The following is a 21,309-nucleotide window of genomic DNA, read 5'->3' on the forward strand; positions in this document are numbered from 1 at the left end:
AATCCCTTCAATCTGTTGACTGGTTGAAAGACCAAAGAATCCATATATAGCATCCAGGCAGGGCAATCAACTGAACTGCTGAACATGTCCATTTTCTGCTTGGATCTGCATTTTCCTGCTGGGCTAGAGGAGGTGAAAGAGCAGAAAGGATATATGCACGGTTCTTATCCTGTGTGCTTGTACAACAATGCTTTTGCACACACAGTTTAGACACTGGCAGTAAGGTTAGGATTGAGGAGGAGAAAGAATGACTAAAGAGCATTGCATAGGCCAATGTTTCTCAATCTCAACAACTTTAAGATGTGTGGACTAAAAGACATGCTGGCTGGGGAATTCCGGTAGCTGAAGTCCACATATCTTAAAGTTGCTGAGGTTGAGTAACGCTGGCATGGGCCAATGGAGAAGTAATAGTCTTCTGTCTGTGTGAGAGGATTCAAGTCAGCTCTGCAACAGAGGTTGGGACAATACCCTTCCTACCCTGAATGTTGCCTAAAATGATGCAGTTTGGATATTAAGCTCATTAGAAGGCATACTATTCTTCAAGGAAGGGTGCCCACCTGAGGTTTGTTTGGACAGAAGAAAGCTGCAGTTCAAATCTTGTGAAAGCACCAGCACACAACACATACATCAGTTTCAAAACAAGAATGTACAGCTCTTCATTCCCCTTGAGGATCATTCTCTGGAAATGCTCCTTTTCCTGAGCAATGTACTATGTCTGCCAGTTTCTTTGCTGGAACTGGAGTATGCCAGAATTGCTCTGTTTCCATGTTTCTTGGGTGATAGGCACATAATTGTAGCCTGCTATATATTTCACGGAGATGCTGATGGGAAGAATAATCAGTTTACTCTCATCATAAATGTGTTTCAACAAAATGTATTCGAGTTTTTTCTTCAAAATGAGAGCTGCCATTATGAGACTTCAGTTATGACTCCTTTCTTGCAACACAGAGCTATACATTGTGAAAAGGGTGCTACTGATTTCAAAAGCTGTAATGAAATTAGGTTCCCCGTTAAGATCTTTCTTTTCTGGCAGGAGAGGTGCTGAGTTGGGTAATAAAGAGAGGCACCTGGAAGGAATAGCTCATAGTTCCATGCGGGAGGAATAAAGTAATGAAGCACCAAACAACAGCAAACAAAGCTTGGTCCGAGAGAATCAAACACAGCCATCCCTAACCTGGTGCCCTCCAGACGTTGGGGACTACAACTCCTGGGAATTCCCAGCTAGCACAGAATTTATCATGTTCTTCATCTGAGAAACATATCTGGGGCTATCTCTATTTATCCTAACAATAACCCCGTAAGATCAAATCTTGTGATTTGCCTAAACTGAGGATGGAGAGGCAGCCCACGTCGAACAAACTAGATGCAGTCCTGGCATCATTATTTTATGACCCCTGGAGCCCTCCCCTGTTTTACTGTTAACATTCAGGGGCTTCCTGTCAGGTTTAGGGAGGAATCCAAATAAAATAATATACCCACCTAAGAATGAGTTTGCAATGTTTCATAAAGCTGAACGCCCCGACTTACCAAAGTTGGGAAAACAGAGCATCTCGGCTTCATCCATTTCCATAACCCAACCTCATCTCCTTGTCACTATCTACCCACAGCCACATCCTCATCTTATCCACGGCAACCCTCAGCACCAAACAGAAAGAATTGCAGCCTCCAGCCTGTGGCAAATTGTCCATTAACGGTATATATACCATACTAAAATCACAGTGTTGAAAGACACATCAAAGGATCACCTTGTCTTGCCCCTTCCAGTGTAGGAAACCTTCCGCAGTATTGCTACTAGGAGCTATTTTGTCTTTAAAACCTCTGGAAATATAGAAACCTTGCAAGCTGTGCAGCTCTACTTCCCTTGCCATATTTCACTGAGTGTCTGCTAAGGCTATCAGGATGAGAAATGTGCATACTTCAACTTCAAGGGCAAAAAGATACTATGTAGAGTGCAGTGGTGTGATTGAGCACCTCATGCAACTCTTTAAAGCTGCTGAGACTTTTCTTGGCTCAGCTGTCATGCAATCCTAAGAAAAGTCACATTTGGTTTAATGAGTTGTAGATACTCGTTACAGTTGTATCTCTGTGCGCTCCATACCATCTTTTTGATGCTTCAGAACATCAAACGCATCCTCCTTGATCAAACCAAGGAGAACCAGAAGGGAGAAACAAATTCTCTCATTAGCGGAGCTTGCAAGCTATACCGTGCTCTTCGAGTGTCATTCCTCAGCAGTTAACAATCAGCCATAGACTGCCACAAGGCATGGAGGCTCCATGAGACATCACTGAAAGAATTGTACTCCAATTCTTAAGCGTGTGAATTCCGTAAATTAATCGTGCATCCACTAAAGGAATACCTTCTACAGCGTAAATGTGGTGCTGGTGTATCCCATTTGGTGACTCTGAGCAATGTTTTCTAAAAAGAGGAAAAACATGTCTGGTTAACTTTATTAAGCTGTGTTATTGGCTATGCTATACCCTATTCTGTCATTTTGGTTTCTCTGGGGTGTGTGTGGGAGGGGGGGTATGCTGCACATGCAGAAGGCAGCCTGAGATTTAGACCATGAATTGTTTTAATGCAGTTATCCAGGATTTTTTAGGATAATGGTTTCCAAGTTTTATTGGAATAATGGTAGTCCAGGTTCTGCACTGTACATGCATATTTCCTTTAATAAAAACTTTGAGCCATATTTCATTTGCCACTGTGATTCCAGGAAACCTATTTTGAAACGGAACCATAGCTTGATGGAAACAGCAGTTCTACCAGATTTTATTCTGTCTGAAAATAGATGTGGAAGACAGAAATTCCAAAGGGCTAGTCTAATTTCAGGCTAAGACAAAAGCCCTCAGTGTTATCCCAAGTATGCTCTGTAGCTTTCATGTAGCTATGAGACAGCATATGGGAAAGCATGAGACAGCAAGTACACCAAAGAATCAAAGAATCCGTAACTGCAGCAAAAAAAACCAAGGTCAGAAGTAACAGCCACCCACATACTCAGACTGAACCATACCTTCAAGTGGGCAAACACAGAAATAATTGACCATGAAAGAGCAGAAGAGCCAGAGAATTCCTGGAAACCTAGCACTCAAATAAAGGAGACATCAACAGATCGATGGAACTAGATATGATCCACCACTCAGTCAAGTGCCTGATTTAAACCATATGCAGCAGATGGACAAGACAAAATGCAAAAAAAATGTGATCTCTACTTTGGTTTTGATCGCCCTGAGTCTAGGGAACCCAAATTTAAAGTATGTATATTGTGTCCAGTTTAATTTTACACTGAATGTAAAACAGGAGCTTTTATTGCACATCATACATCTCTAGCCGAGAAAGAACATATACAGTATTTCTCCATGTACTTCTGTTAATACTTAGTTTATGGCAGAGTTATTTCTTTTCTCTTTCAAGTCTTCATTTCCCTAAGTATTATATAAAACTATAACACTATTGACAAGGATATGTTGAATTTATTGTTTTTGCTGGATACTCTATACCATCCTTAAATTATCATCATGATGCTCGGATCCTTAGATTAGTCCAGTCTAAAGATGCATTGCAACAGATCTAGAATTCCTAGACATTATAGATTGAAATTCCAAGACTTACAATCCCAAAACACAAGTGGGGGCTGTAGGCTGAAGAACTAGATCTTATCCTAACCCCCCCCCCGGAAGTTAATGACATGTTAAGATAGCTGGAAAAAGTAACTCCATGATCTCTAAATCACAAGGCAGATCTTGAAGCCATCTTGCTGTATGCATTTGGCTGGAAAGATAATGAGTCTCTTTCCTTCAGGTTTGATCCTTTATTAGCAGTGTAATTTTCTAGGGGTTGTTTCACACATGATGCAGGAATAGTGTGAGTGTGTAACTGAGTATATACTCAATAAGGAGTTGTGATTGGTCAAGGAGGTGTTTGGGGAGTTTGATCAATACACTTCCAAAGGCTGGAATAAATAGGACAATATAATAAACCTGAACAACATACTTCTCCCTATTTTTCCTCAAGAATAGCATGAAAAGTGCAAACTTTAACAAACAGAATTAGATACATTCTAAAACAAATCAATAACTATAGTAATTTATTGACAATATTATACAAACAATATGGGATTGCATAAAAACTCCCTGGTCTGTTACTAGCTATGCTAACACAAATGTTAACCCTAATTTATTTAATTGTTGCATAATGAATAAACTATAATTGGCAAGGTTCACACCACACACCAAGCTATAAACCACATGCTAGCAAACCACCTTAAGGTTCAGCACTCTGAGAATGTAATTCTGGTTTTCTTCACAGAGGTGATGACAGTGTCACATAGCAGGGTTTTTCTTTAGCTCTTGCTCTGAAACATTTTCCACATGCATAGGAATTGATTCTCAAGCAGATCCAGGCATCTCAGATCAAGACACCAACGAAATTTTGTAAATATTGCTCATTCATGACACAGATATATTCCTTCCATAGTGTCTCCATGTAGCATTTTCTCTGAGCTTCAGAATATAAGGGGGTAGATTCCCCACATTCTCTCTGCCCCCTTTAGAGGAGAGTTATAAACATAAAAATTGCAGCCCTTTTGATCATGCTCCTGAAGTTGAGACAGCTGAGCAGCTTTTGGGTGTGGGTCTATGCATCATCAAATGTTTTTGCTGTCTTTTTAAGCAGGAACGTCTTCTCTCCCTGCCCTAACAAAAATGCACCACAGCCTTGGTATGTTTCCATACATACTTATTGGGAATTAAATTCATTATTCACTGACTATGTTGAGTTGGGCTACCTGTGCTGTTTTCTCTGTCCACCTGGGAACTTCAGTACTAAGAAGGTAAGAAGAGTCCTGCTGGATGAGGCCAAAAGCCTCCTCTCACATAGCATTCTCACAGAGTGACCAACTGGCTGCATTTAGAAAGTAAGCAAACTATTATCGGTTATTCCCCAATAGCTGGTCTTGAAGGCCTATTGTCTTAAATTCTGTAGGCCACAGAGATCCATTCAAGCCAACAGCCACTGATTACCTTGTCCTCCATGAATCTGTCAAGTCCCCTTTTCAGATCTTCTACACTGGAAATCAACATCATCGTGGCTGGTGGGAGCTTATCCCGTAGTTTAGTTTTGTGTTGGGTAAAGAAATCCTTTCCTTTATCATCCCTAGAATCTCCCTGCATTTAGAAGTCCTCTCTTTTTCTAAAAATGTGACAGAGGGAGAAAGGTATCTCTTTATCTGCATTTTAATGTTTTTTTAAATTTATTTAAAATATCTATTGCCGCTCGCTGTCCAGAGTTCTTATGGTAGGTTATAAGCTATAGAATAAGCATGGCTTAAATTAAAACAATAAAACCAAGTAAAATAAATTACTTAAAACTTAGAGTAATAATTATAATAGCATTTATAGAGAGATGCTTAAGTCTTGGTTAGGCTATGGACACTAAATCTGTGGTGCCAGAGTCAAAGGCCAGTGACTTTTCATGTGGTACTAAGAGTCTGATAATATCAGAGCAAGCCTGACCTCTAGAGAAAGGGCATTCAAAGGTAGGATGCTGTACAAAAAAGGCTCTCTCTCATGTCCCCACATAATGCCCTATTCAGCATAAGAAGCTTAGAATCCCCACCCCCTGCAGATCTTAATTTTAAGTAGTTCTCCCTAAAGTATTGGTGTCCTATGCTATTAATGGCCTTCAACACCATTATTAAAAACTTGACATCCAAATAATAACAAATAGGCAACCAGTGGAATTCTTCTAGGACTCTATTCAAGTTGCCATAAAAGGCAGACCTACATGGAATGTGTTTCAGTAATCCAAATGGGAGGTTAACAAGGCATGGACTATTATGGTCAGGCCATTATGGTCTAGGAAGGGTTGCTGATGCCAGAGGAGATACAGCCAGCAGAATGCAGTCTTGGCTACCAATGTCATATAAGCCTAAAGTGATAGAGATGAATCCAGGAACATATCAAATCTGCCCATTGCTTCTTCAGGGGGAATGCAAGCCCAACTAATGTTTGGATCAATAAGCTACCAATCCACGGTATCTCTAACTTGTCAGAATTTAGCTTCAGTTTATTAGCTGTCATCCTGCTCCTTACAATGAGTAGACATTGATCCAAAACCTGTACTGATGTAATGGTATATGGGAATGACCGTGGGAGATGAGGGGGAAGAGATGCTGCCTAGGGAATGATTAGATAAGAGAGAGCATAGCCTGCAGCAGCATAATGGGTAGAGAAAGAGACTCAGAAAGGAATCTCCCTAACTTCTCAGATGGTAAAAGAGACAGCGGGAGATTTGTACTGTCAGACTTTCAAGATTCTGTTAATGTAGCCTTACAATAAAGTAGAATTAGCTCATCTGGTTGTGTTTCCCATCTGGTCTGCCTGGGAAGGCTGACAACTGCCTTACCTGACTCTGATGACAAGTAGAAATAGAGTTAGGTATCTTTAAAATACTGGTGGCACTCAGCTGCTAAACCCTTCCTGATCTAATGCAGGAGCTTCAAATAGTTGTTGAGTAACAAAGGTGGGACTCCTTAGTTCAGCAGCCATGAGGCTGAGGAGAATTCCATCTGGCACTGACCAGATAGGAAGGAGTGGAACAATGAAGTACAGTTTATCTGTTCCCTTCACAGATAATTGACTCAGCAACATATCATAGTCAATTGTATCAAAAGACATTTATACTTCCACTCCCCCATCCTTCCCCAAAGAAGGTCATCATTCAGGGTGATCAAGGCACTTTTGGTTCTGAAACCAACTCTATAACCTCATCGAAAGGGGTCGAGATAATCCATATTCTCCAAGGCATGAAAGTGATGGCCACCACCCTCTGGAGAAAATATTATTGAATTGGCTCAAGTTCTGGGACTGCATCCATGAAGGTTTAGTGTATTTTGCTTGCCATGGAGATATTTGCCATTGTATCTATTCTTTTTGCCTTCTTAGAAAACTGAAAAGCTCCAGGCATTGTAGTTCCTCAGTCCCACAGGGCAACACTACTAGCCTCATCATTTTGCATTTCACTGCTGTTTAAATAGTTATGATACGATAACCTACCCAGTTATAACTCAAAGGTGTTGCATGCTGAGAAATCACTATGCTTATTATTGAGTACAGTTGCAGACCCATTTGAATGCATGTTACATTTGGAACTCATTAGAAAAGAAAATTTTCCATCCTGAGTCTGAACAACTCATCCAAACATTCCAACAGTGCTGAAATTACTCCAGAAAGCTAAAAACAAAACAAAACAGGGCATCAATTCCGCAACTGCCCCCACTCCATTGTTTATCCTCAGCTTCTGTTACTCAGATATAATGGCCTGGTTCACACATTGCACAAAGCCCCCAAGATTTTTTTTTAAAAAAACTGTTGTTTACAAAATAAACAACCATGGTCTGGGTTGACACAACATACTAGACCATAAATCATAGTTTGCAGATGACAGTTCACACAACATGCTAAGCTAAAATCCACAAAGCACATCAAAATGATGGTAAATGCACTAGTAACTTGCAGGGTAGGTTATTGCAATGGGCTCTGCCTTTAGATCTAGTCCAGATATTTCAGCTGCTGCAAAAATTCAACAGCTAGGTTCATCTGTGGAAAGAGTCAAAGGGATTACACCTATGCAAAGAGTATTATGTTGGCTGCCCATTTGTTTCCAGAAAAAATGTAAAGTGTTGGTTGTTATTCCTAAAGCCTTAAATACCTTGGGTCTGAATCACTGGATCACTGAGAACATGAATATTTGATTGTCAGTGACATAAATATATAGCAATAAATATCCAAATAAATAAAGGAAGCTCTTTATGATGTATGGATGCAGATGTAGCAGCTCTGAGCACAGAGGCTTCATTCTATCTGGACTTCCCATCCAGAAAACTCTTGCTGCATATAGGACCTACGATTCCCCAAAGCCATTTGTGAGGCAGTTCTCTTACCTGCCTTCTTGAAGCCACAGCACTGTTGATGCTCTTGTTGGCTGCTTTGGTCTTGCTCGAGGGAACAAAATCATTCTTCCATGTTGCTGAGTTTTCTTTAGAGTCAGATGAAATGGGATTCAGAAACAAAATCCTGGCAATTAACCCATAGAGGACAGTCGCTAAGACCATTGGCATGACATAAAATATCCCAAAGTCCATCATATAGATTGGAGAGTAGTAACTCCGAGACACTTTATACCCACAAGACACTACTGTGGCTTCTTTGTAGACTTCTCTGTTGAGATCCAGTAAGAAAAACCAGAGCATACAATAAATAGAGGTGAATGCCCAGACAAAAATGATTATCTTTTTGGCTCTGGAGAAAGTGCATAGAAACTGAGCTTTGATAGGATGGCAAATTGCAATGTACCTCTCAATGGTGAAGGCAGTAATAGAGCACGAAGAAGCATTGATACCAAGGTATTGGAGGTAAGTAATGCAGAGACATCCAATGTAGCCATAAACCCAGAAACCATAAATGCTTTCAGTAATGTTGGGTAGTCCAGCAGCCACAAGGACCATGAGATCAGCTACTGCAAGGCTGACCAGATAACAATTGGTAGGGGTCCTCATGTGCTTTGTCCTAAGTACCACCAATACCACCATGATGTTGCCCACAATGCCTAACCCACAAATAAGGAGAACCAAAAAGATAGTGACCACTTGGTATTCAGTGGTGACCACCTCCAGATTTGGCAGAAGTTCTGTCTCATTCTGTCCATTGCCTGTGCTGTTGTCCATTGTTGTCCAGCTGCTTCTGTCCATTCTGGTCAGCACGTTTTCTCATTGCCTTCCTAGGAAAAAAAGTTAATCACAGGGAACCCAGTGTAAGTTCCTGTCTGTGAGCTTTATATCCCACATATATTAAATCCTTGGCTTCCAATGGTGCATTGACCCCTTGCACAAATCTGACTACTCCACAAAGAGGTCTCTCCATCTCATTAACCAGCATGATGATGATGATGATGATGATGATGATGATGATGATGATGATTGTAAACAATTATGCTACAACTCAACTTGTATGGTGAAATTTTTTCTCCTCCTCTGCCAAATAGGCTGTGAAAGAGAAGAAAGGTGAGCTATTGCAGTTTTTTCTTCTCACCATTCACCGACATTCTCTGACAGAGATGAATGACAGTCTGGTCTGGAGACAGAAGAGGGTCATTCACCCTCATGCCCTACTGTCAGCCTTGAAAGGTTTCAAAATCTGATTGGGTAGACCCTTCAGTGGGGAAACAAGAAAATGCATGTCTTACCATTTTCAGCTCTGTTTATGGCTGAACACAACGTTGACTAATTTAGCAACCTAGCTTAAGACACCCTTTGGGGTAGCCTTGGGGGGACCAACAAGTTGATGGAAAGGAGATTTACATTAGGACAATTAGAATTACACACCTTGATTATCCCAGCTTAGTTATTGTACTGATTAGCTCTGGCTGATAAGCAGAGGGGATTCTTCCCTTAGAGGTGCATCATATTTATTAATCTACCTAGGAATCTATATTGCAGAAAAAAAAATCAAACAGTTCTATTTCCCTCTCCTGTTCTTGGATGAAATATGCCAGGCAAAACTTACCTTCAGCTTCGTCGAGTTCTTAGAGATGTGCATGTTCAGTCTGAGTGGATGACACGAGCTTTGTCTCAACTTTGAGCAGCCAGAGAAAACCTTCTGAGGGTGACACTTCCCCCAGCAAATGGGCTGTAGATCAATCTGTGGCTGCGGGCTCCAGCTTCAGAGCATCAGCGTCCTCCAAGCCCTCCCGAGATGCAGAATCTCAAAGCAACAAAGCTGTCAAATCACAAAATTGCCTATTAATGAGGGCAGACACAAACAGTGTTCCTTGTACAGAGCCTTACTCTCCTCATGGAAGGAAACTGAACCATCCAGTTCTAACTCATGATGACTGTTCAAAATACAACAGCAAGCCCACGCAGATAGAGCAAGTAGTCTAGGCTAGTTCTTGGAGAAGTGCTAATGGGAAATCCAAACAGCCGTGTGTGTCAGGTTTCTCCCATATGAATCTGTATCTGAATGGTGCATATGTAGCTCTTTTTTCCCTTTCTCTGCTCTGTTTCCTGCAATGAATTTCCACATTTTGACATAAATGAGAAAGAGGATGAGGCTAGCTTGCAAATCTGTGCATCTCTGTGTATATATAAGGGGGTATGGGGGTGTTTCTGCATGTGATATATGTGCATGTGTATGAAAAGCCCTTTTATGCCCTTATATATTATACTGAAATTAAATTACAGTGTGATATTCTTTATTTGGGGCACTGACATCAAAAGGAAAGATCATTTTTGAAATTCAATTGTCTTTTTGATGTGTAGAACAGTTCTTTTGTGTCTCCTGCCTCAATTGCAGCAGTTTGAGAAATAATAACTGGTGTGAATGGAAGAAGGGGGCATTGATTTCTTAACAGAGCTGTATTGGTGTGGTTCAAAGAATAATCTTTTAAACAATTTTTTCCTCCTAAGGAAAATGTACTTTATTCTGATGTTAACTTTTTAAAAAAGCAAAATCATCAGGTAAATCTGTAAGTCTGTAGGAACCATACATGCTAACAATATTGATGCATGTACACACGTGTGCCCCAGGAAAATAATCGCAATCAATCAAACGGCAAATGTCTAGTGAAATATCCAAACCAAATCCGAATATAGCACTGGATTCAGACTGTGAATTAATCTGATATCTATCTATCGTCTATCACTGGAATGGGTGAAACACAGCGTGGCCTGTTTCCATTTATGTTGATAGCTGAATCTATTATGGTGTACTGAAAAAGAAGTACATGCAATTAATGTAAGTCAGAGACTCTCAAGGTATGGTCCACAGATTACTGCAGATTACTCAGCCCTGTTTCCTGCATGTACCAACAGTCACCTGTTAAACTGGGGTGAGGTGGAGGGGAAGATGGGTCGATTGTGCAGATTCAAAATGCATGTGAGACAGATTACAAGTATCTTATCAATTAACAATTGTAATGTGTTAGAAACCCATTGTGGTCATTGAGACCTTCTGAGATTGCCTGAAACCTTTTGATGTACTGTATGTGAGTTCCACAATTTCTCACTTAATTAATGTTGCTGTTAAAAGTCCCACTTTTCTAAAACAGCCATTTTGAGGTCTGCTATGGAGCCCATATGTTCTCATAAGGAACCCCAAAGGAAACATGCTAATAGGAAATATGAACATCTAAAAGTGGGTGTTTGGTTAGAGATCTACTTTCCCTAAACTCTTCTTACTCAGAGACTTGTATGGAAGAATATTCTTGATTAGCAAATTTGCTTTAAGAGTGCTATCATGGTGTGGGAAACATAAAATAATCTAAGTGGTAAATTAATACTGAATTTTAAATTATAATTTTTAAATTCCATTGGAATATGGATTAGCAAATATCCCCCCCCCCCCATATGTATGTCATTTTCAGGATGGACCTCATGAAGTTGCATCTTTACAACAACACAGGATAGCGGACCTTTTCATCACATGCTTTTCTGAGTCTATTTAGTTTTGACAAGCATATGTCCTACCATGAGACATGATGCAGACAGATATCCACTGGGAAATGGCATGGTGATATAAATTCCCAGGGTTGTGGTTTGTTGGTAATACTGTATGTTACAGATTAGAATAGCTGATCTTCTCAGAGAACTTCATTCTCTTAACCTTACTGCAGGTGTCACAGTTGCTGACAGGCTGGTCAGCAGGCTTGGGTTGTTGCAGAATTAACAGCACCAGGAGGAAAGAGCAAGCTTCAGTGGAAGAAGGGCGGACGATGGTAGAATTGATAAATGGACTCATTCCTCATTTCTTTTGGAGCCAACTACTCATCAGGGTCATTGTAGTATGGCTGAAACAGAGAGAGAGGCAGGATAGCAGATGGATTTGGTGGGGGAAGGAGGCTGGCATTTAGCAGGTGGAAGACTCCAGGTGGCTGATATTCATGGAGACAGTGGCATCAAGAGATGCGAGGTTGCACCAAGTGGAGGAAGTAGACTTTTGTTAGAGACAGGCTGGCAGACTGGCAGTGGATCCAGTAAAAGGAGGGGGACATTTGAGAAAGTGCTTTCAAAGCTGAGCAACTGAACCAGCAACAGACAAGTATACACAAACAGAGCAATTGTTTAAGTTGTGTTGCTGCAAAAGATCTCAGAGGTAGGTGATACATCAATCAATAAAACAGGCTTTGACAGGAGCAATTGGACTTGTGCAGGGGAGCCAGTAGAAGGAGGCTGACAGGGGAGGAGAAAGTGGTTTTCAGCACTGCGTAACTGTGCTGAGCAGAGTTGGGAGGAAATAACAGAGTTGGTAGAGGAGGACTAGCAAGTCTTACCCTTTGTTTTTAGAAGAACTAGACTTTTGAGCAAGGCTTATGGTTAGCTTTACTCCCAAATCTTAGAAACAGTAAGTTTCTAAGAAGCCTTCCTGGATGTCCTATTATCCTCAGATAATTCTTAACTGGGACCAGGGAGATTGCATTTTCAGTGGAGGCACCTGGGCTCAGCAACACTCTCCTAAGGAAAGGGGTTGATCCTTTTTTTGATGGCCTCTAGATAGTTAAAATCCTCCTTTTTAAGAAAATATCCAGGAAAAACTGTTAATGTTTATGTGCATTCTCTCTTTCACATAAGCAACATTATGCAAAGCACAGAAAAGGAGTCAGAAATAGTAAGCAAAATAAACAAACAAATAAATGCAGGTGGATCAGAGGAAAGAAAAGGAAATCTGACTTAATGTAGTTTATACTTCCAATCTTGCTTCTACCACATCTGTACACCAATTAATACACTGCCTCTTGTTCTTCAAACTTCTCACATTTCTGCTTGAAGTTCTTATCAATTCCACCCAAACACAATTTTCTTGGCTATCTCCTCCTTCTCAACCCATTCACTCTTCCTTCATATGTTTGCCTTGACATTAGAATTTCATCCAGTCTTCCTCTATGACCAAACAACTGGAATGTACTTCTTTTGCATTGCTTAATTTTGTCTTTGATCCACATTCATTCATCACCCATTCACCACCCACTTTAATTTTTAATGTTTGATATTGTCTGGATGCTTTATTTTTTATAGACTCAGGATTAATGTAGGATCACTGGCTTTGATTGAAGAGAACAGGTCTGCCATTTACTTATTTTCTGTTTCTGAGCACCCTGAAGTGTCTGGTGGATGTGAGGAACAAGATGCTGGTCTGAGATGAGTTCTAGCTCTAGTGGGGGAAGTTCTAGCTTCTAGTGGGGAATCAATGTGCCTGTTTGGGAAGCAATTAGGAAGAAACTAGCTTGTTTAAACAGGTTTTTTGGTGCTAATTAAAAGTACATTTCAGTCATAAGACAATTCACCCCCAAAAAAGCTCTTACAATAGAGCCTTTTCCAGAGAGCTGGGTCTTTGCATAATGTGTCCAAAGTAGGATAATTTGAGCCTAGTCAATTGTGCCTCGAGTGAGAACTCTGGGCTGATTTGTTCAAAGAACCTTTTGTTTGTTTTCCTGGCTGTCCATGATATTTTCAGGAGTTTTCTTCAACACCCAAGTTCAAAAACGTCAATATTCTTCCTATCCTAATTCTTCAAAGTCCAACTTTCACTTCCATAGAGTGTCAGAGGGAATACTGTGGCTTGCATGATTTTGACCTTTGTAGGCATAGACACATCACAGAATTTGAATATCTTTTCCAGGGACTTCATGGCTGCTCTACTGAGTGCTAGACTGTGGCATATTTCTTGACTGCTTGTTCCTTTACTGTTGATGGTTGATCCTAAAAGGCAGAAGCTATCCACCACTTTGATATCTTCATTGTAAATTCTAAGGCTGGTTGCTCTACCTGTTGTCTTCAGTTTAGTCTTCTTTATATTTAATTTTAGTCCCATTTTTTCACTGTGCCCCTTAACATTTATTACTAATGCTTAGAGATTCTTTGTTTTTGGCTATCAGGGTAGTGTCATCAGCATAGTGCAGGTTATTGATGTTTGTTCCTCTAATTTTAAAACCACACTTATCTTCTTCCAGTCCAGCTTCCCTTGACATATATTTAGCATACAGACTGAATAAATAAGGGGAGAAAATACAGCCTTGTCTCACTCCTTTCCCTACCTGGAGCCAGTCTATTTCACCATATTCTGTCTGTACTATGGCTTCCTGATCTGTATATTTATTTATTTATTTATTTTTATTTTATTTATTATTAAACTTGTATGCCGCCCATCTCCCCCAACGGGTTATATAAGTTTCTCATGAGGACAATGAGATGTTCTGGGATTCCCATTTTTTTCTGAGCAGGTTCCACAGCTTGACATGATTGACACAAAGTCCTTTCTATAATTAATGAAGCTTATAGTGACTTCTTTTTGGTATTCTTTGTCTTTCTCAATTATCCAGCATGCATCAGCAATAACATCTAATGTTCCTTGGCCTTTTCTAAAGCCAGTTTTAAATCTGGCACCTCTTTCTCCATGTAGAGGTGCCTCTAAACTCTAAACTGCACTGGATGATCCTAAGCATTATTTTGCTAGCATGTGAAGTTAAGGATATTGTATGACAGTTTGCACACTCTTAAGTCTCCTTTTTTTGGTATTGGTATGTATATTGACCTCTTCCAGTCTGTTGGCCTCTGAGTCATTCCCAGGATTTGCTGTGAATTTTATTCCTTTGAAGATGTTGTTGATCGTTTCAAATGTCTTCTCTAGTTGTTCCTTTTTTATTATGACGAAGGTGTCATCTACATACTGGATCCATACTTTTGGTTGTATGTGTGGGAGTGCTATAGTTTCTAGAGGCTGCATTACAGTCTCTGCTATGAGTCCTGACAGTGGTGATCCCATGGGTATACCTCTGCTTTGTTGGTATATTTGTCCATCAAGCTGAAAATAGGTAGTGAAGCAGAGGTTGATGAGTTCCATGATTCTGGGTATTTTGATCTTGATGTATTTGGTTAGGTCAGGTGTGTTGTGTAGTATTGTTGACATGGATTCTTTCTCTAGCACTATAGAAGACATATGAAATGATCAACAACATCTTCAAAAGAATAAAATTCACTAGAGAGGAAGAAAACAACAACATGTTACCCTTCCTGGATATCCTCAGCAGCAGAGGAAACAACAGCAAATTAGACACTCAACTCTATCAGAAAACAACCCACACTAACCAAATACTCCATTACCAAAGCAACAACCCGACCTCCCACAAGAGGAGCTGTGTAAGAACACTATTCAAATGAGCACAAATGCATTGCATCAACCCAGAACAGCAAAAAAAGGAAACAGACCACCTATACCACATCTTCCAACAAAATGGATGTCCATGCAACTTTATCAAAAAGTGCCTGACCACTCAACCTATTACAATACAACCAACACAAGCTATGAAAAGGATCACACTGCCATACATCAGAAATGTCTCAGAAACTACCAACAGACTATTACAACTGCATGGCATCTCTGTAGCACACAAACCAAGTAAACTCTCCAAAATATCTTAAGTAAACCAAAAGGCCCAATAGCCCAAGATGAAAAAACAGGAGTCATCTACAACATACAGTGTAAGGGTTGTAACAGCCACTACGTAGGACAGACAGGCAGAAGGCTAGCAGAGGCATCCATGAACACCAACTAGCAGTCAGAAGTCATGATGAAAACTCCTTAATCTCACAACACATGGACAGACATAACCATAGTTTTAACTGGGAAACTGTCAGGATCTTAGACCAAGCTAAATCCAAAAATGTGAGGGAATTCCTGGAAGCATGCCATTCAGACAAGTCAGCCATCAACAGGCACATAGAGATAAACAACATCTACACACTATTCAAAAGAGACAATAAAAAGGAAACAAAAAGACCAGAACATCTCCTTGACAGCAATCATCACCCAGATAAGCAAAGATTAACACCAAGATTATCACCAGACATACAATCAAGCAGTAAACAATACCCTAATCAAGGAACTATTAGAGGGGAAAAAAAATAAAACAAAACAAAACCCACACCCCACCAACACTGGCAGGGCATACCACCGTATATAATCAGAGCACAAACACCTCTCACTTCTAGCACTGAAGATGTTACCTAGCCAGGTAACAAAACATTTGGAAGAAAACAACCAAGCTCAGAGAACCCCAAGGACTCCATTGCTGTAATAGCATAGCCAATAAAATCATGTACATTTTCTTTGTGTCAGCATAATGGGCTATTGAATAAAAAACAATAATTAGCCACAGTTACAGGAGACAGCTCTCTCTCCAACAAGATTTGTGAGATGTTCTGCTCACTAGGTCCTAATCCTTCTCTAGATTTCATTTGTCTTGTTCCTCCCTTTACTCTAGTATATCCAAGACCTTTCTGCCTCCATCCTATAGCTCAGGGTTCCTCAACCTCAGCAACTTTAAGATGGGTAGACTTCAACTCCCAGAATTCCCCAAGTACACCCATCTTAAAGTTGCTGAGGTTGGGGAACCCTGCTATAGCTTGTTCTTGGGTGCCTCCTCTTTACCTCTCATGGGTGACTTAGAGGTAATTAGCTATATTGTCTCCCAACTTTAAATGCAAGTCTGAGTTTCACAAATCTAGGTAGAGGAGTACCTTTATTCCTTTAGTTGTGGTCTATTATCCCTCCCCACCGCCCCCGACTTCTACGCCTTGCTATGCCAGCCCATATCAGAGATGCATTTGCCCTTAAGTTCTTGGTGACATCGGCACTCCCAACTTCAATGGCATTGGTGCCACTTGCCCTGGTGATACAGTGACTTCAGCAAGCATCCTCAGAAGCCACCACAGGCAAGGAGATGCCAGGTTCTAGCTTCCATACATGGAACGTGCAGACCTGCCATTATGGTATCTGGTGCAGACTGGGTGCGTGGGGACCCATCAATCATCGAGTCAGTTTCCACATTGCCTCATCTAATGGTGGTTTGTTTTCCCTTTTAATGAAGTAGCCAGAGTACCTGTGAAAGATTCAGGACCAATATCCCAGGAGAACCCAGCCATAGCTGGTCTTTGGACCTTGTCAGGATTAATCAGCCAATCATGCAGTGCAAGATGAAGCTGCAAGGCTAATTTATATTATTGTAGGGAGACAAATCACAAGAGGTTAGCAGAAGTACAGTGATGCATGCCCCTAGGTGGAGGGCATTTCCCAGATTACGGGTGAGTGCAGACAGCCCTGCAGCAAAACCTGGACTGTCCATTCCTTCCCAGGTAAAGGCAAACTGATACAAAATCATTCATTTCAACTGCAAAGGACTGTAATACCTTTTGGTTCCTAATCATTTCCCAGAATTAGTGCTTGTAAAAAGGAAATCTGTACCTTGGCATAGGACTTTATTTTATGCCTTGATTGTTTCCAGAGTCAAAAGATTTTTGTTTGTTTTTAGATAGACCATGCCATTCCATGGAGGCTCTATGGAATGGCATAGTCTATTCCTAAATATTATTTCCTTTTTATTTATCATATGCCACATTAAGGGACAAAGAAACAACCCAGTAAACTTCTCCTCATACCCCGTTAAGGTCCAAAGGCCACAACCCCGATTATGAAGCTCCTCCCCACTTTAAGAGACAACACAGAGCCAGTGCTGGACTCTTGTTGCAAGGCAGGGGGCGAGATTACTGACAAAAATGAGAACACAAAACCCTCAGAAGCAGCACAAGGAATACTCAATTGGGTGAGAAGGAGTGGAGCTGGGAAAGTAAGAGGTGTACCTGGCCCCCTCCCAGGGTACAGGTAGTCCTCATTTAGTGACCACATTTGGGACTGGCAACTCAGTCATTAAGCAAAGCAGTCACTAAGTGAAACTGCAACTGTGCTTAAGATCTTACTTCAGCTTTCCTTTGCTTTATAGACCTGTGAAACTTGTAAGTGCAAAGATTAGTCATAAAGTTACTTTTTCACCATCATTGTAACTGTGAATGGTCACTAAATGATGCAGTTGCTAAACAAGGATTGTCTTCTGGATTGCTTCTTCTCACTCAACCCCCTCTCTCACGCACTCCACAGGGACATGCTAAATGCCAGTTCTTCCCCGCTTGGAGTCAGAATAAATGTAGTCCTGGTCTGCAGCGGAAGAAACCCGTGGTCTCATTAACTGACCTTTCAATGAGCCTTATTCAGGCAGGAACCATTTTGCTTCCCTGGTTACATCCCCTTAACCAGTGTGGCTTCCTAGGCTGTAGTGAATAATCATGAAGGAGGTTTTTGCCTGGAGCAGTATTTCTTGACCTTGGCAGCTTGAAGATGTGTGGACTTCAACTCCCAGAATTCCCCAGCCAGCATGGGGCTGGTGGACAATAGTCCTGACATACAGCACTTTTGTTTGCACCCCCCCCCCCGCCCGATTCAAATATCCTCTGGTGAACTCACCTTGTGCCAGCAAGAGATAGTTATGGTGGGGCCCACCTTTCTGGTCCAAACAGAGCTGTCCCCTAGCTAGCTTTCCAGATGGTTGGAGAGAAACCTCATGAGAGCCACAGCTCTCTCTCTCTCCTTTCTCAGCTGTTTGCACAGCAGGGTTCATGCCCATTTGTCTGTTCAGTCAAGACCCCAAACAAATACTGGACTCCGCCTCCAAACTGTTCATTTGTAAGAGTCTGCAGAGGCTGGTCAGTTATACACAGGACACATTAGCAGCATTGCCAAGGTAAAAGACGCCCTCCCACCACCAAATACAGGCTGTATCTACTTTACAGGAACAAAGAGACTCAAAATTACAAACAGATTATTGGTTACTCATTAGCTGTCAAGCAACTCCCTACTTGGATACAGAAGAAGTCATGGTAAGATAAGTATGTGTATTAGAAAAATGAGCACTAAGTAATTTCTAATCTCTACTGCGCTATGTGCTAGGTTGTACCACGTGCACAAACTTCTCTATTTTCCTATAGCTGACTAACCACAGCTTAATGATTTTCCCAAATCTACTCTGAGGTTCCCAGAATGTCATAGTCATGATGATTGCAACTTTAAAAGATCCTTGATGTCAAAATAATTTCCAGAGCAGTTGAGTTCCACAACACAAAAGGACAATATTCACATTTAGCCATAGCAATGATGAAGCCACGAGAAGGTATTATCAGCAGTATGTTTTATGCTGTGTTTTATTTTCCATAACACACTAAAAGAGGATTTGGGTGGAAAGAATCATTTCAGCAAGCAATCCACATGCATCATTCAACTACAACCTCTCTTTTGTGTGGGTGCAAAGAAAAATAAAGAACAATTCAGTTGTAATGTGTTGGTTCATTTGCTTTAACTGGCTACCATTTTATGTCTTAAATAGTTTAAAAGCTTTTCTCTTTTGTTTGGCAAAACAGAAGCACAGCATTAAAAGGAAATTAAAGGCAACACTATACTTTTAAGAAACAGTTTGTTTATATTTTTGGTTATCAGTGAAAAAGAAATGAGGAAAAAAAGCAACATTAGAATTTTTTTTTTTTAATTATGAATGTGTTGTTCTTTCAATACAATTCTAAATGTAACTCAAGGGGTTGCAGTACAGTTGGGAAAATGAGTGAAGCTGGTGCAAACTACTAAGTGTTTGCCTGAGCTGTCCTCAGAGGGGTCAAAAAAGTCAAGATGGCAGCTTTGATTGTGTAGGTGCCATTTTGGCTCTCTTTTAACATCCTTCCCCTGGGGTTTGCCATGAGAAGCCAAGAAATGGGAGGCTAGGAAGCTGTGCGTCCAGGGTTTGTCATGCACAGGATGCAGGAAAGAGACTTCAAATGTGAAGGTAACCAGGAGGGAAATAAGGTGATTAGATCACAAGCTGAGATGAACTTCTTAGTAGACAAAGGGGAACACAGAACTGGGGACTTTCTCCACAGAACCAAAGAGGCAGGAAGGGAAAATTAAACTTAAGAATTTGGAAAATATGTAAAAGGTGTGGTGTTGTGGATACAAAACCATACAGACTAGTGGACAAGGAGCAGATTTAAGGACTCTGCTTGATGCACAGAGACTTGACCCTGAGAGATCAGCTCTGGAATTAAAACTCTGAGTAGGAGAAGGAAAAAGAGGTGAAGTGATTAGCTTAGAAAAGCAACTAGACAAAATAAGTTCTAAGTCCCCTTATTCATATATAATTTTTTTCTCAAGATTTGTATTAAAAGGTTTTGGAGAAAAAACTTACCAGGCAGCCAAACAGATGTTCTTTTAATTGATCCACACATTCCTAATCAACACTTATTTGTGAGAGAAAAGTAGAGAGTGCAAACAAATGCACACAGCGTTTCTCCAACTATTCTTAAAGCGACTGAGGTTGAACCAAAATTCTGCAAAGGAGAATTCCCATATAAAACTGTTGATTTATAATTTCTTACAAAGTTCAGTTCTATCACCTGGGTCTGAAGCCAGACGACATGTTTTTATTCCATGGCATTTGCTAAGTAGATTAGAAATGCCCAGCTTTTGAATTATAATCAAAATTACAGTCACTATATTGAATTATAGTGACCAGTCACAAAATGCTTTGTGACTGGTCACTATAATTAGTTTAGAAGTCTTTAAGCCTGAATGTATTGATAGAGATGTGCAGGGCTTTGGATCTGATTTTCAAAAGGTGCTTTGGAGTAGTGTTGGCCTTTAAAACAGCTGGGGGTTTTCCCTTGATATGAGGTGGCTCCAGAGGGCAGCATTAAGATTCCAGGAAAAAATGTGGTAGTTTTACAAAGGTTTCAGACAGGTGCTAGATTAACACTTCTGTACACTTTGAAGCATATTTTCCTAATTATTTCTGGAGCACTGTATAGCCCTAGTAATCATCATAGTTTGCTTTTACTAGTTCCACTTTAAAGCTTGCATTATTTTATCCTTCTACACTCATATCTATGCATGCCAAGTTAGAATAATACATCATAAATCTGATAAACTGGATTCTAATCCAAAGAAGCTTTCACCATCATAAAACTGCTACTCTTAAAAAGTGTTGTTCAGTTTCTTTCTCTGTTCTTTCTTCTTTTACTCAGGATGATTGGGAAGTAAATATGTGTTTGATTCCCTGAAAAATGACTCTACTGGAAGGAATTAATGATTGCATCAAAGTTCTGTATAATGATAGCTTATTTATATATAACAATATTGCAGCTTGTTTAATATCTGAGAAACATCTTGCTGGGTCCATAAGCGTAATATTCTGCAGAGTTAGGCTAAGACTCAATGTGGAATAGCAAAACAGGAAAAGAGAAGGCTGCAAAGAATCAAATCGGAAAGCATTGCACAACTCTAATTGGTATTGCTCTCTGACCTATCCTGATTTTTTCCTGCTTAAAAGCCGTTTCTGTTGCCATGGTTATATTAAACTTGTTTTACTTCTTAACCAAGCAAACTTTT

General features: G+C 40.4%; 1 protein-coding gene across 1 annotated transcript in view; it reads right to left on the reverse strand.

The window, feature by feature from the left end:
- The window catches only part of TRHR (thyrotropin releasing hormone receptor), a 48,167-nt gene that overhangs the window by 17,130 nt on the left and 9,728 nt on the right, over positions 1-21,309 (reverse strand). Inside the window, exons 2-3 of the mRNA XM_025163705.2 lie at positions 9,562-9,774; positions 7,941-8,776 (exon numbers count right to left, since the gene is read on the reverse strand). Coding sequence (XP_025019473.1) covers positions 7,941-8,747 — 807 coding nt within the window. The 5' untranslated portion in view covers positions 8,748-8,776; positions 9,562-9,774. The remainder of the gene's footprint in view (positions 1-7,940; positions 8,777-9,561; positions 9,775-21,309) is intronic.

Source organism: Python bivittatus, unplaced genomic scaffold (assembly GCF_059951505.1).
Source record: "Python bivittatus isolate LINGU-HERP-01145 unplaced genomic scaffold, Pbiv_v1 ctg000590_np1212, whole genome shotgun sequence".
NCBI classification, from domain to species: Eukaryota; Metazoa; Chordata; class Lepidosauria; order Squamata; family Pythonidae; genus Python; species Python bivittatus.